Genomic DNA, 12788 nt, shown 5'->3' with positions numbered 1-12788 from the left:
TGACTTTCTCTTTCAACAGAAAAGGCTAAAGTGGAAAACCATGATGAAATCAACCACGAAAGGAACACCACTGGTTGTTTCCCAGAGGTGATAAATAGGACAAACACAGATCAGGGTATATGATTCTCCAGCTTCCAACAGCTGTGGCATGAAAAACACAGGAAATCTACACATCTGGCTAGAATGAAGACAGGACAGGGTAATGAAGTCACTGCCTCTGGGCACCCTCAACCTTCCACTGGTAGAATGGCAAATGCTGTCAAGAGTTTGTGTACGTCAGAGAACAAGATCCCAACAGAACGGGTCTAGTCACGGAGCTGGTTACTTATGGGAGACCTGGTACTATGGGGGCTTGTGGAAAATTCTGCAGTGCTGAGCATAGACCTGGGACCTCATACATAGTAGGTGAGAGCTGCATCGCTGCAGTTCATGCATAACCGCAAGGATGACATCACTGCAGTTCATGCATAACCGCAAGGATTTGTGTCATCTCTATACTCACCACCCTGCCTCCCATCAGGACAGCAATAACTAACTCTTAAATGAATGCTTGCTGGCCTTGGGGAAGCACCTTCTTATAAACACACAGCCGTCCCCCAGCAGACTTTACAAATCCTGTCCAGGTAACCAAGCCTCAAATTCTGCCATGGGGCATCTGGAAAAGTGACAGGTAACTGCAGCTGGTGGTCAATGAGGATGGGCCATCTACCGTCACACTACTGTAATTTCGGCCTTCTGGCTCTCTCTTTTTGGTGTCTTCTTCCTTGAGCTTTAGGAAGCATCAAGACTTTACTTCTCTCAAAGCAATGAATATAAACACAGACAGAAATTCACAGCCCTTCCTGTGTGTGTGTGGAAGGTGATGTTTTAGACACTGTTGGCTAATATTTGCATGACTGATGATGGACAGCACCAACTTGTAACTGTTGATGATACCAATTGTTGCTGAGCAGGGGTGGCCTTTAATCCTAGCACTGGGCAGGGGGGCAAAGACAAGTAAATCTCTGTAAGTTCGAGGCCAGTTTGGTCTACAGAGTGAGTTCCAGGACAGCCGGAGCTACTCTGAGAACACCTCTCTCCAACAAACAAACAACGATTAACCTGACAGGTTCTAGCAAAGTCAGGGCACGTTAGTCAACAGAGGTTAACTGAGGACCCAGCCTAACTGTGATTAGTACTGTTCCATGGGCTCAGGTCTGTGAACTGAAAAAGACAGGAAGATGAGCAGCAGCGAATAGTATAGCTTGCTTATTATAGATACCATGTGACCAGCTGCCTTCCCCCCCAAGACTGTATGCTCCAAAACTGTGAGACAAAATGAACCCTTCCTTCCCTTGTTTCTGCCTGATATTTGATCACAGCAACAAAAATAACTAATACACAACTTGAATCAGGGAAGCAGCAAAGTGGGTGTTTTGTTTGTTTGATTGATTAGTTGGTTGGCTGGTTGGTTGCTTGGTTGGTTGAGGGGGATGCAGAATTTTGCTATGTAGCACAGTTTGGCCTCAAAGTAGCAACAATCCTCCTGCCTCTGCCTCCAGAGTACTGGGATTACAGGTGAACATCACCATGTCGTGTCCAGTTTCTTGCCAAGTTTTTAAACTTCTGCAAAGGTTTTATTTTTTTATTTTTTTTTAAAGATTTTTATTTATTATGTATATAGGTTTCTTCCTTCATGAATCCTGCAGTACAGAAGAGGACACCAGACCTCATTACAGATGGTTGTGAGCCACCATGTGGTTGCTGGGAATTGAACTCAGGACCTCTGGAAGAGCAGCCAGTGCTCTATTCCTCTGAGCCATCTCTCCAGCCACCAGCAAAGGTTTTAAATCCTTAGCAAAACCACAAACAACAGCTAACCACTGCCCCTCCAAAAAGAAAACCACTAAAGCACAACTTTTTTCTGTCCTGTCTATCCTCTAGAAATGAAAAAGGGCAAGTAAGTAAGCAACACCACCAAGAGAAAGAAACACTTTTTAAAGTTTTTATCAGAATCTGGAGAGTACAAAACTAAAGCATCCTCTGTACTGCTGGAAGAATAATGATTTAAATAAGCAGAGCGGAGGCAGGGAATAGAAGATCTCAGTCGGATGAGGAGTCCCCGGGTCGGGCTGGTGTACACTCAGGGACCTCGCTGTTTTTAAGACTAGGCCGGCCCAGTGGTTTAGTTCCTTGACACAGTGTTTGTCCAGCCTGCACAAGGTGATGGCTTCACCCTTGGCACTGGAGAGAAGAAAAGGTGAGCGACAGAAAATCCTTTCCCCTTGTAAACAAGTTCTTATGAAAGGTGAAACACCCCAATTTCTAAAGTGCAAAAATAAAACTGTTTCCTTTACTGAACCCTTTCTCCTACCGGCAATGGGTTAGACCCCCATGGCTTTTCTTTGGAATCTTGATTACTACAGGAAAAGACGGTAATCACACTCCATACGAGTTAGAAAAGTAACTAAATCTTTGACATAAATTATTTGTAGGGCTTTTTGCTTTCTGGGACAGGGTCTTGTTTTGCAGCCCAGGCTTCTTGAGTGCTAGGACTACAGGCCGGTGCCACACCTGGCCTATTTCTAGTTTCTGACTTTCAAGTTATTATGTAAAGCAATTTTATTTTGTTATAATCACCATATCTTCTTATACTATTTATTACATCATATTAATTATCAACCTTGCTCAAACATTTTCTACATACAGCTTCTTCACTAGCCTCTCCTTTATCGTATGCTTGTTCAATGAAGATTAAATTAATGACATCAAATACTTCATCATAGACTAGCTAAGATGAACTCCAAACCTGAGTTCTTAAGAGATAAACAGAAAAGCAATGCTACCGAGCCTTGATCCTCGTGAACATTTTTGTTTTTGCAGAAAATATATTCAGCCTACTGCCTGTCCCTGCCTTGTGCTTTTCTCTGTGAATTAAGTCATTTTCCTCTGTGACAATGAAATGAGTTCTATCATCTGGAGGTGGAAAAGAGGGGAGAAATGACAGGAATGTGTGTTATAATTGAGTAGGAATCTGACTGAAAGGGAAATTTTCATAATTACATAAAAGTGCAGAAATTCAAGCCTTTTAGAGAAAGTACGAATGCCGGCAGTGGGAAGAGGATGGCTTCTAAAAGCTGGTCCCATAGTTCCATCAGACTGCGATTAGAAATGACTTCTGCCTCTCTGGGGCCAGTACTCTAAAGCTGTAACAGAGCCCCCACTGGCATGCAAGGCCTCCAGTTCCCACCCTCACTTTGCCATGAGATGTGAGGCCTCAGACAAAATCCCCAGGCTTCCTGGGCTCAGTCTATTCTCCACTGATGACTGATTCAGAGTTTCCGGACAGCAAGGCTCTCAGGGGGTTGAGCGGATCCCAGCTTGGCACATTACCTGGGCTTCAGTGTTTTAACCCCACAGGTAAAGGCAATGCTCACTCTCAAGGCTGTTCTAATATTAAGAAACTCAACCAATAGAAGTGGTACATGGTAAAATGCTCACTAAACGGAAGTTGGTCCTTTTGGGGTTCTTTTGTTTTTGTTTTTCAGGGTTTTTCTCTATGTAGATTTGGAGTCAGTCCTGTCACTTGCTCTGTAGATGGGGCTGGCCTTGAACTCAGAGATCCGCCGGCCTCTGCCTCCCAAATGCTAGGATTAAAGGCATGCGCCACCAACACCTGGCTTTGTTTTGCTTTTTAATGGTGGCTTGATGATGATGGCAAGACACCTGGCTTCTAAACGCTCACTTGGGTGGATTTCAAATGTATGCAATACCAATGTGAGGTGAATGCTAAAGCTTCATATATAGCGGTGTTCAGTCAGCTTCTCAGTCGCTGGTAAAATAGCACACGATTTTCTCTGCTATGTTATTTATTTATTTATATAACACTTCAGTTTAGAAGTCTTCAGCTTAGGAAATGTCCAGCCACATTTTCTCATTTGATTTTCAAAACAAACTTGTAAGATTAACAACGCGAGGAGCCAAGAATCGTGGGGCTTAGGGGAATAGCCAAGTTTTCATTGTAAATTACTCAATTTTCCTTTCTAGTGTTCATGTCATTTGTTATATACTATATCTCTCTTAACTCCAGATCTGTCCAAGCAATGTCAAAACCACTCTCCAGTTGGATATGAACAGCTCCCAGCCTCACAGAAGGAATGAGTGTGCGTCCAGAGAGAGCCACGAGACAGAAAAGGCAAGCCCAATACAGTGTCAGCTGCAAGGACAACCCAGCTTTTTGTCCCTGGCCCCACCTAAATAATTCCATGAACACCTCTACTGTTAGGTTGCTACTATTACAAAGGGATAGTCAAGATATAAATAAAACAGTCTTCTAGTATTTTCTCTGGTCTAAGTACAGCAGGAGACATAGGGCATCCATAAAACAGTCTTCTAGTATTTTCTCTGGTCTAAGTACAGCAGGAGACATAGGGCATCCATAAAACAGTCTTCTAGTATTTTCTCTGGTCTAAGTACAGCAGGAGACATAGGACATCCCAGAGACATTAATGACACCTAAACGCACGATACAATTGATTTGGGCAGAGGCCTGGGACCAGAAGCCAAGGTCCATGGATCCACCGAGATGCGGCAGGGCTGGACCCAACTTCAGATCACAGCAAAGAGCAGGCTGGCCTCCCTCCCATGGCCATGACGCTCAAGTGACAGAGCAGGCTGTAGGCCAAGTCTGGAGCAGAAAGGGGCTGATACTTCTCACCTCATGTAACCTCCTGACAGTCACAGGCCTCTCCTGTAATTTCACATATGACCTGTTAGATCCATGGGTGCCATCCTAACACAAAACCAAAAAGGACCCAGCACCTGCTAATACTTCTGTTTTGTTCAGTGTCCCCCAATCAAAGCATCCCAGAATATCTACTATGGGGCTGCCTGTCACACAACCATGTACAATACTAACACGGACACAACCACCACACTGGAAAGGATTTTGTGCCTTAACCTTGATCTCCTCCTTCACTCCTCTCAACAATCCTCCTGGGAGCCAGGGGGGTGCTATTATCACCCTCCACTTCAGATAAGAAAAACGAAAGCACAGAAAGACTCAATAATGTGGCTTAACGTCACACCCTTAGTAACTTACCCTAAACCAAATAGTGTGAGCCCAGAGTCAAGTCCTTCGTTCCTCTACTGATAAGGCTTAAATGTGCAATGTCCTCCGCAGGACCATGTGTCTGCACACTTGTCCCCCAGCTGGTGGTGCCATTTGGGAAAGTTGTGGAAGCATTAGGAGATAGAGCCTTTCTGGAGGAAGTGGGTCAGTAGAGGTGAGCCTTGAGGTTCTATAGCCCAGTCCCCCTTCCAGTCTATTCTTTGCTTCCTAACACACAGATGCAATGTGACCGGCGAGACTGCCATGCCTGCCCTGTTGTGCCATGATGGACTTTACTCCCTCAAACTGTAAACCACAACAAACTCTTCCTCCCTCAACTGGCAACACCAACAAGGGAAGCAGCTGTGTATCTGCCCTCCCGGCACACTCACGTCTTCTTTTGAGATCCTGGATGCCTGCTCCTTTATATGTTGATGCCACCACTTCTCAACATCCTTCCTTGTCTGCAGGGTGTACTCCTTCGTCCACTTCCCTGTGGCACTGTAAATACTTCTGGCATACCCTGGAGTTATTCTTCTTTCCCACAGGATGACAGGTGGCCCACAAATGAGCTGCCTTTTCAGAAGAGAGGCATAAAAACTCAGCCTCTGACAAGCTGATGCCATTCTCCAGGAGGGAAGACCCTAGAAAAGAGGGCAAAGAAAAGAAGGCAGAGTCAAAGAGATGCCCATGTAGCTGCAGAAGGAGACAGACGCCCCGGAACCTTACTGGTAAACCACGAGCTTCATGGTAAAATACAAAATAATAGTAATGGGTTAAAGATGTAAGAGTTAGTTAATAAGAAGCCTGAGCTAATAGGACAAGCAACACTTTAATTAATATAGTTTATGTGTGATTATTCAGGTCTCTCCGTATACAACTTCCTAGCAGAACATTTTAGAAGTTCTCTTGAATTAGACACAAACTTCTTATTAGAAAACATAAAAGCAATCCATGCTCCAAATACCAAAGATACAAAACACTCACAGAAACAGAGGAAGTCCATCACAAAGACAAGTTGCTACAGAACTTGCTGTCAGCATGGGAGGAGAGGGAGCTCCTCCCGCCAGAGTCTATCAACTGCTGTTGTCTAAACCCAAGAATTCTAAGAACACCTTGTCTTAGCCTTGAGCTCAAATAAGAGAAGAGATCTGAACACAGGTCTCCCAAAAATTCTTAACTAAGTTAACATTTTTCATTATATTAGGTCCACACACTGTTCCAAGCACTACAGATACAGCAACAAGGAGTCCCAGGCTGAAAAGACAGAGTACATGCTTAGCATGTGTGAAGCCCTGGGATCCATCCCTAACAATCAAAAACATAAGACAAAGTGCCTTCTTTCACAGCAACTAACTATACAGGGGAGAAGCACGAAAGACACAGATAAACACGTGACAACATAACAATTAACCATACAGAGGAGAAGCAGGTAAGACACAGATGAAACACGTGACATAACTAACTATACAGAGGAGAAGCAGGTAAGACACAGATGAACACGTGACATAACTAACTATACAGAGGAGAAGCAGGTAAGACACAGATGAACACGTGACATAACTAACCATACAGAGGAGAAGCAGGTAAGACACAGATGAACACGTGACATAACTAACCATACAGAGGAGAAGCAGGTAAGACACAGATGAACACGTGACATAACTAACCATACAGAGGAGAAGCAGGTAAGACACAGATGTGACATAACACGCAGCAGCATTGTCATAGAACTCTTCGGACTAAAACACCGTGTGGGGGTCCAGCAGTATAACCACCTGGGGTTCAAATTTTAATTCTGATATTTTGTTGGTTTCCTCCTCAGGTGAATGGCAGAAATGGCCTTGATAAAGAACTTCTAAGGGGCTGAGGTGAGAGTTCACCAAACATTTAGGATGTAGTCATTCTGCCTTCTTGCATAATAGCAACAAGGAGGTAAAACGACCTTTCAAAAACAAGAGAGACATATGGAAAGCTGGCTTTCTAAACTGGTGTTAATCACCTGATTCTCTCAAAATCCTTCCCATATCTACTAGGGTTTAGGCTGTTACATGAAGGCACTGGATCAAACTTTGCCAGGAGGGTTACTACAGGCTTTACAAAGGGACTCATATGGTGGAGAAGAGAATCCATAGCACATATGCCCACAAATAAATAAATAAATGCAGCTAAAAAAGTTCATAAAGAAAACATTGCATGCAGATTAGAAAGTAATAGGGAACTGTCTCTGTGGCGTGGGTGGCTCGGTGGGTACAGTGCTTGCTGCATCACCATGAGGACCTAAATTCAGAAACCCAGCACCCATGTAAAAATTCCTACAGGCATGACAACACACGTTTGTATCCCAGCACTGGGGGTTGGGGACTATGGAAATGGGGGGACCTCCAGAGCCTGCTGACCAGCCAGGTTAGTCGATCACTGAGCTCCAGATTTAGTGAGAGACCCTATTGAAAAACTAATGTAGAGAGAGAGAGAGAGATAAAAGATGCCTAACACTGGGGGCTGGAGAGATGGCTTGTTGTATAGGAGCTCCTACAGATCCTACAGAGCACTGACAGGTAGCTCACAACCATCTACAACTCCAGTTAAAGGGATCCAATGTCTTTTCTGACTTTCAAGGGTTCCTACACACATATCATAAAGATATATAAACTCATGCACACACATATACACATTAATAAAATAATACACATAAGGTTAATTAAATTAAAATTTTAAAACCCTAACATTGACCTCTGGACTCTATATGTGTGCACGTGTGTATGTACATATGTATATGCAAAAAAATAAAAATAACAGGATCTCACTCTATACAGCCTGTCCTCCAAATCTCTATTCTTCTGCCTCAGCCTCCTCAGTGCTGGGATTACATGTGTGCCACCACAGCTGACTCTGAAAATGATTGATTATTCAATGTATTTGAGAAAAATTTAAATTAGAGCTCCACCTCAAACCACAAACTGGCATAAATCCCAGTGTCTTAGGGGGAAGTGGGAATTTGAGACAGGGTTTTGTATTGCTCAGGTTGACCTTGAACTAGCATGGAAGACAAGGATGACCTTGAACTCCTAGCTTGGGTTACGTGATGAGACCCTGCCTTTAAACAAACAAGGGGTAGGAGAGATTGCCCAGCAGGTAAGAGAATGTACTGCTCTTGCTAGGATCCTAGTTTGGTTCCATCACCCACAGTGGGTGGCTCATAACTGCCTATGACTCCAGCTTCAGGGAGATCTGAAGCCTCTGGCCTCCATAAGAATCCACACTCATGTGCACATACATACATGCACAGACACATAATTAAAAATAAATGTTAAGCAAAACAAATTTGTTAAGAAAATCCAAGGGTTAGACATATAAAACAGATGTTCAGCATATCCTTGGGTTCAATCCCCAGCACCAAAAACAAAGTAAAACAAATAAATACGGTAAATGCGGGGATACAGCGTAGTGGTAAAGTAATTCTTTGGTAACATTTGAGGCCACTGGTTCCATCTCCAGCTATGCAAACTATAAAGCCCGCACACTTACGCATAGGCCCGAGATCACCCTCAATTTCTTATCCATTAGAACATACTAGAAACAAATGGCTGTACTTGTGCCTATGAGACTTCTAAGTTTCAACCCTATTCTCTTCTCTTACTGCCTATGCATAGTTCTGGGTCACTTCAAGTTCCTCTCCATTTAAGTCCTAATAGGCATTGCCTTTTCCTGGCATTAAGAGCAGCCATTTTAGCAGAGGGTAGTTGTGGATACAATGAGTGGAAAAAATGTGACTCACATCTCACATTTACAACCAGCTTGGACCCTTTCTTCCTTAGAGCTGGCTCATCTTATTTCTTTACTTGCTGAAATGTTATCTCTTCTGTCTTTCCAAAGCATTGCCCTCTCCCCTAAGACTCCTCTTTCAATTCAGCCCTGAACTGATCTCGTTTTAAGTGGGGCTTAAGGTTAAAGTAACTGAGAATATGAGGGACCTGAGAAATGGGCCCAAATGATCATAAATAGGGAAACCTAAAGCAATAGTAGGAAACAGGTGAAGAACTAGAAGACAAAGGAGAAGCACATAAAACACCAATGTGCTCCCAAAAGAATATTCAAGAAACCTAATTAGAGGCAGAGGCAGGAGAATTACAGGGTTCGAGGCCAGCTTCATAAAACAGTTTCCAAAAACGGGAGGAAATCAAGTCAGGTCAGGAAGCTGGGTGCATGCCCATGATCCCAACACTCAGAAGGCTGAGCAGGAAGGCTGATTCTAAGTCCAAGACCATCCTGCGCTACCTATCAAGCTTAGAACAACTTGGAATACACAGCAAGACCCGGAATCAAAGAAACAAAATAAATAAGTAAACATACACCTCACCCCAACAAACATGTCTTGCAAAACACAATGTTAAAAAGCAGATGCTAATTCTAATTTCCTGCAGGACCTCAGGCAAGTTATTTCCGATCTGTCACTCCGCGTTCTCTAAAGCTGTGAGCCATGTGGTAGATCCAGATGACTTCTGAGGACCTGCAGGTTCTAATATACTGTGGATGCCCCCAAATGTACTATACTACTGCATGATCTTTGACTGGGTTCAAAGCCTCAACTCCGGAGCGAAGATCTAGGGACCCAGGTTAGGCGAGGAGTAGAGGAGAATTTAAATATAAAGTCGTGTGAAGATGTGCGTTTCTCCGAGCAGGAGTCCGGAGCTGTCAACAGGGTCCAAGGCTGAAAGAACCTGAATACTAGAATTTCGAAGCTTTTCCGGGTTTGGAAAACTGCAAGGTTCAGGGACTGCCGGGGCCAGTCCGCACCTTCACCTCCTGCTCCTAGCGACTGGGGCTAAGCAGGGCCTGCCTCTCGTCCTCCGGCTGCGGGTTACCTGCTCACAGGCTCTGGCCTGCAGCTCCCTTCTGCCTCACTCCCCAAAGCATTACACGAACGAAGCCTCGCGAGTCACTATGGGCGCCGCCATGTTAGCAGAACAACAACTTTATCAGAAGCTGAGACCGCGGACAAAGACAGGAGAGGCGGAGCCAGGGAGGAAGGATGCGATGTCTGAACGGAGGCGCTGACTCCTCCCCCTGGCCCCGCCCCCTGGCCCGCCCCGCCCCGCCCCGGGCTCGTCCACTGTGCAGGCTTTCCTGACTGTACAAATTATTATCTGGTAGTTGTGTTAGTACAATTGTAACAGAAACGGTGGAGATGCTAAAGGATAAAGGCGTCAATTGTAACAGAAACGGGGGAGATGCTAAAGGATAAAGGCGTCATGTGGTAAAAAGAACTCTGGAGTGGTTCACGGTCAGGGCTTGAACCTTAGCTGTCCGACTTTTTGATACATTGTGGGCCTGGTGATGTTTGGAGCTCTTCCATCCATCATATCAGATGATGTAAGTCCAGGAGGAGAATTGCCTAGCCCAGAGGAGAGTAGGAATGAAGTATACTGGCAGACAGGAAAATAAGCTGCCTAAACGAACACTTTGCTTAAGAGTTTAATGTGCGCTATCACCCTGCACACATCGCAGCAAGCACTTCTGGCCTGTCTATAATTAAAGAATTTCAAAGGAGCAATGGTGAAATTCTGTCTTTTTAAGGGACAATTCTAAGAACACATCGAGAAATCCAGAATACTGAGATTTGATAATATCGCAAAATGATTGATGTCCAGTAGAGTCAAAAACAATGTCTGAGAGCCATCTTTTCCTTCAAGGCTGACGTCAACTGTACCTCCATAAACAACTGTACCTCCATAAACAATCCATCTCATCACTGTGTAGTCTCCATCTCAACTTTCTTACATAGATGAGTGGAGTCCATAGGGAGGCCAGCAAGTGTGCACACTCCCACAGAATAAAACTTTACATTCTGTGTGCCACCCAGGGACACACCGGGACCTTTTATCCATTCCCAAGACTGAACCCCCCCCCCAAAAAAAAAAACAGCTTCCTGATACCTGAAAGCTTGAAACACCATTTTATTCTAGAACACTATCAAACCTTACCTGGAAACCAGCCACAAATAAGAATCTCAGGTTCCACTCTGGGAACCTGTTTCAGAGCCTGCATTTCAAAAGGAGCTTGTCTGAGATCAAGCCTGCGATTCACTGTACTAGAATGTGAGCGATTTTGGGCACTAATGCAGCTTTCTCAGTTTACAAATATATAACCAGAGGCTCAGGGCTGGGGATGAGGCTCAGTGGGTGATGTGCTTTGCCAAGAACCTAGCACTGCATAAACCACATGTAGTGGTACAAGCCTGTAATCTCAGCACTCGGGATGTGGAGACAGGAGGGTTAGAAATGCAAGGCAACCCTTCCCTATACAGTTCCAGACCAGCCTTGGCTACATGAGAACCTTTCTCAAAACAACAATGATCAGGACAACTGAAGCCAAGGGAGCTGGTTGTCTTGCCCAAGGCCATGAATCAAGTTAATGAAAGGTTTGGGATTCAAATCTGGGATCTGTGTGTGTTTCAAAAAACCTGTAATGTCAGCCCTTAGGAAGTTGAGACAAGAAAGCCTGGAAATCAAGTCCACCCTGAGCTACAAAGCAAGGCCTTGTCTCAAAAATTAAAAAAAAAAAAAAAAAAAAAAAAGCAAAGTTGGTGTCTCACTCTTGAAATCCCAGTAGTCAAGAGACTGAGGCAGAAGGATTGCCTTGAGTTAAAAGCCAACCTGAGTTACACAATGAGTGTCAGGCCAGCTTGGGCAACATAGTAAGACCTTGTCTAAAAATTGTTGTGGAATAATTTTTCGTGCACTGTGAAGATGTGTCAATGTGTCTTTTCCAAGGTGCTTTTTTATTGGTTTAACAAAACGTTAAGCAGCCATTAGCTAGGCAGAAAATATAGGCTGGACAGCCAGACACAGAGGATGCTGGGAAAAAGAAAGGTGGGGTCACCAGGAGACACAGAGTAAGCAAGACATGCTGGAGGATGGTAAAACCATGAGCCACGTGGAAATACGTAGATTAACAGAAATCAGATAATTTAAGTTATAAGAGCTAGTTAAAAACAAGCCTAAACTATCAGTCACACTTTTATAATTAATAAGTCTCTGGGTTATGATTTGGGAACTGGCTGGTGACACAGAAAAGGTCCACTTACAAAAAATAAAACCAAAACCAAAAAACAAACAAACACTAGTCTTCGGCCTGTCATATTGGTATCTGTTCCCAAATTGGAAAATGCAAGAATATAAGAAATAGAACTTGCAACCTAATCCCCTTACTTTGAAGATGATGGGACACGGCTTTTCTGAGGTCATATACCTAGCACATGGGAGAGCCAGGATTTCAACCCAGATTGCTTGACCCCTCTACCACCAAGATGGGGTGCTTAATGTAAGGTTACCATGGAAGCACTGCCCAGCAGATGAACTTACCACTCTTTTTTTCCCCTTTTATAAAAATTGATTCTTGGACTGGAGAGCTGGCTCAGCAGTTTAAAGCGCTGACTGCTCTTCCAGAGGATCCAAGTTCAGTTCCCAGTGCCCACATGGCAGCAAACAACTGTCTGTAACAACTGTGTGGAACTGACACCCTTACACTGACGTACAAGCAGGACACCAGTGTTGTTTTGAATGTCTCTATAATTCTATTTTATCAATAAAGACCCAAGAGCCAGATACTGGGGTGAAAACCTGCTAGCTCAGAGAGACAGAAAAAGCACCCAATTGCTTCCTCCTCCTCTATTGTCCCAGATAGAGAGCTTTCTCCT

General features: G+C 44.0%; 1 protein-coding gene across 2 annotated transcripts in view; it reads right to left on the bottom strand.

Moving 5' to 3' along the window:
• Lars2 (leucyl-tRNA synthetase 2, mitochondrial) overlaps positions 1-10054 on the bottom strand; it is a 97422-nt gene extending 87368 nt beyond the window's left edge. Inside the window, exons 1-2 of one of the 2 annotated variants that reach the window (XM_057767147.1) lie at positions 9955-10054; positions 5482-5733 (exon numbers count right to left, since the gene is read on the bottom strand). In XM_057767147.1, coding sequence (XP_057623130.1) covers positions 5482-5715 — 234 coding nt within the window. In that variant the 5' untranslated portion in view covers positions 5716-5733; positions 9955-10054. Of the gene's footprint in view, positions 1-5481; positions 5734-9886 lie in introns of both variants that reach the window. The other variant, XM_057767146.1, reaches the window with a different exon arrangement.
• Positions 10055-12788: the final 2734 nt, after the last annotated feature.

Source organism: Chionomys nivalis, chromosome 4 (genome assembly GCF_950005125.1).
Source record: "Chionomys nivalis chromosome 4, mChiNiv1.1, whole genome shotgun sequence".
Taxonomy (NCBI): domain Eukaryota; kingdom Metazoa; phylum Chordata; class Mammalia; order Rodentia; family Cricetidae; genus Chionomys; species Chionomys nivalis.
The sequence above is the reverse complement of the archived record's forward strand: the minus strand, read 5'-3'. Positions and strand labels throughout refer to the sequence as shown.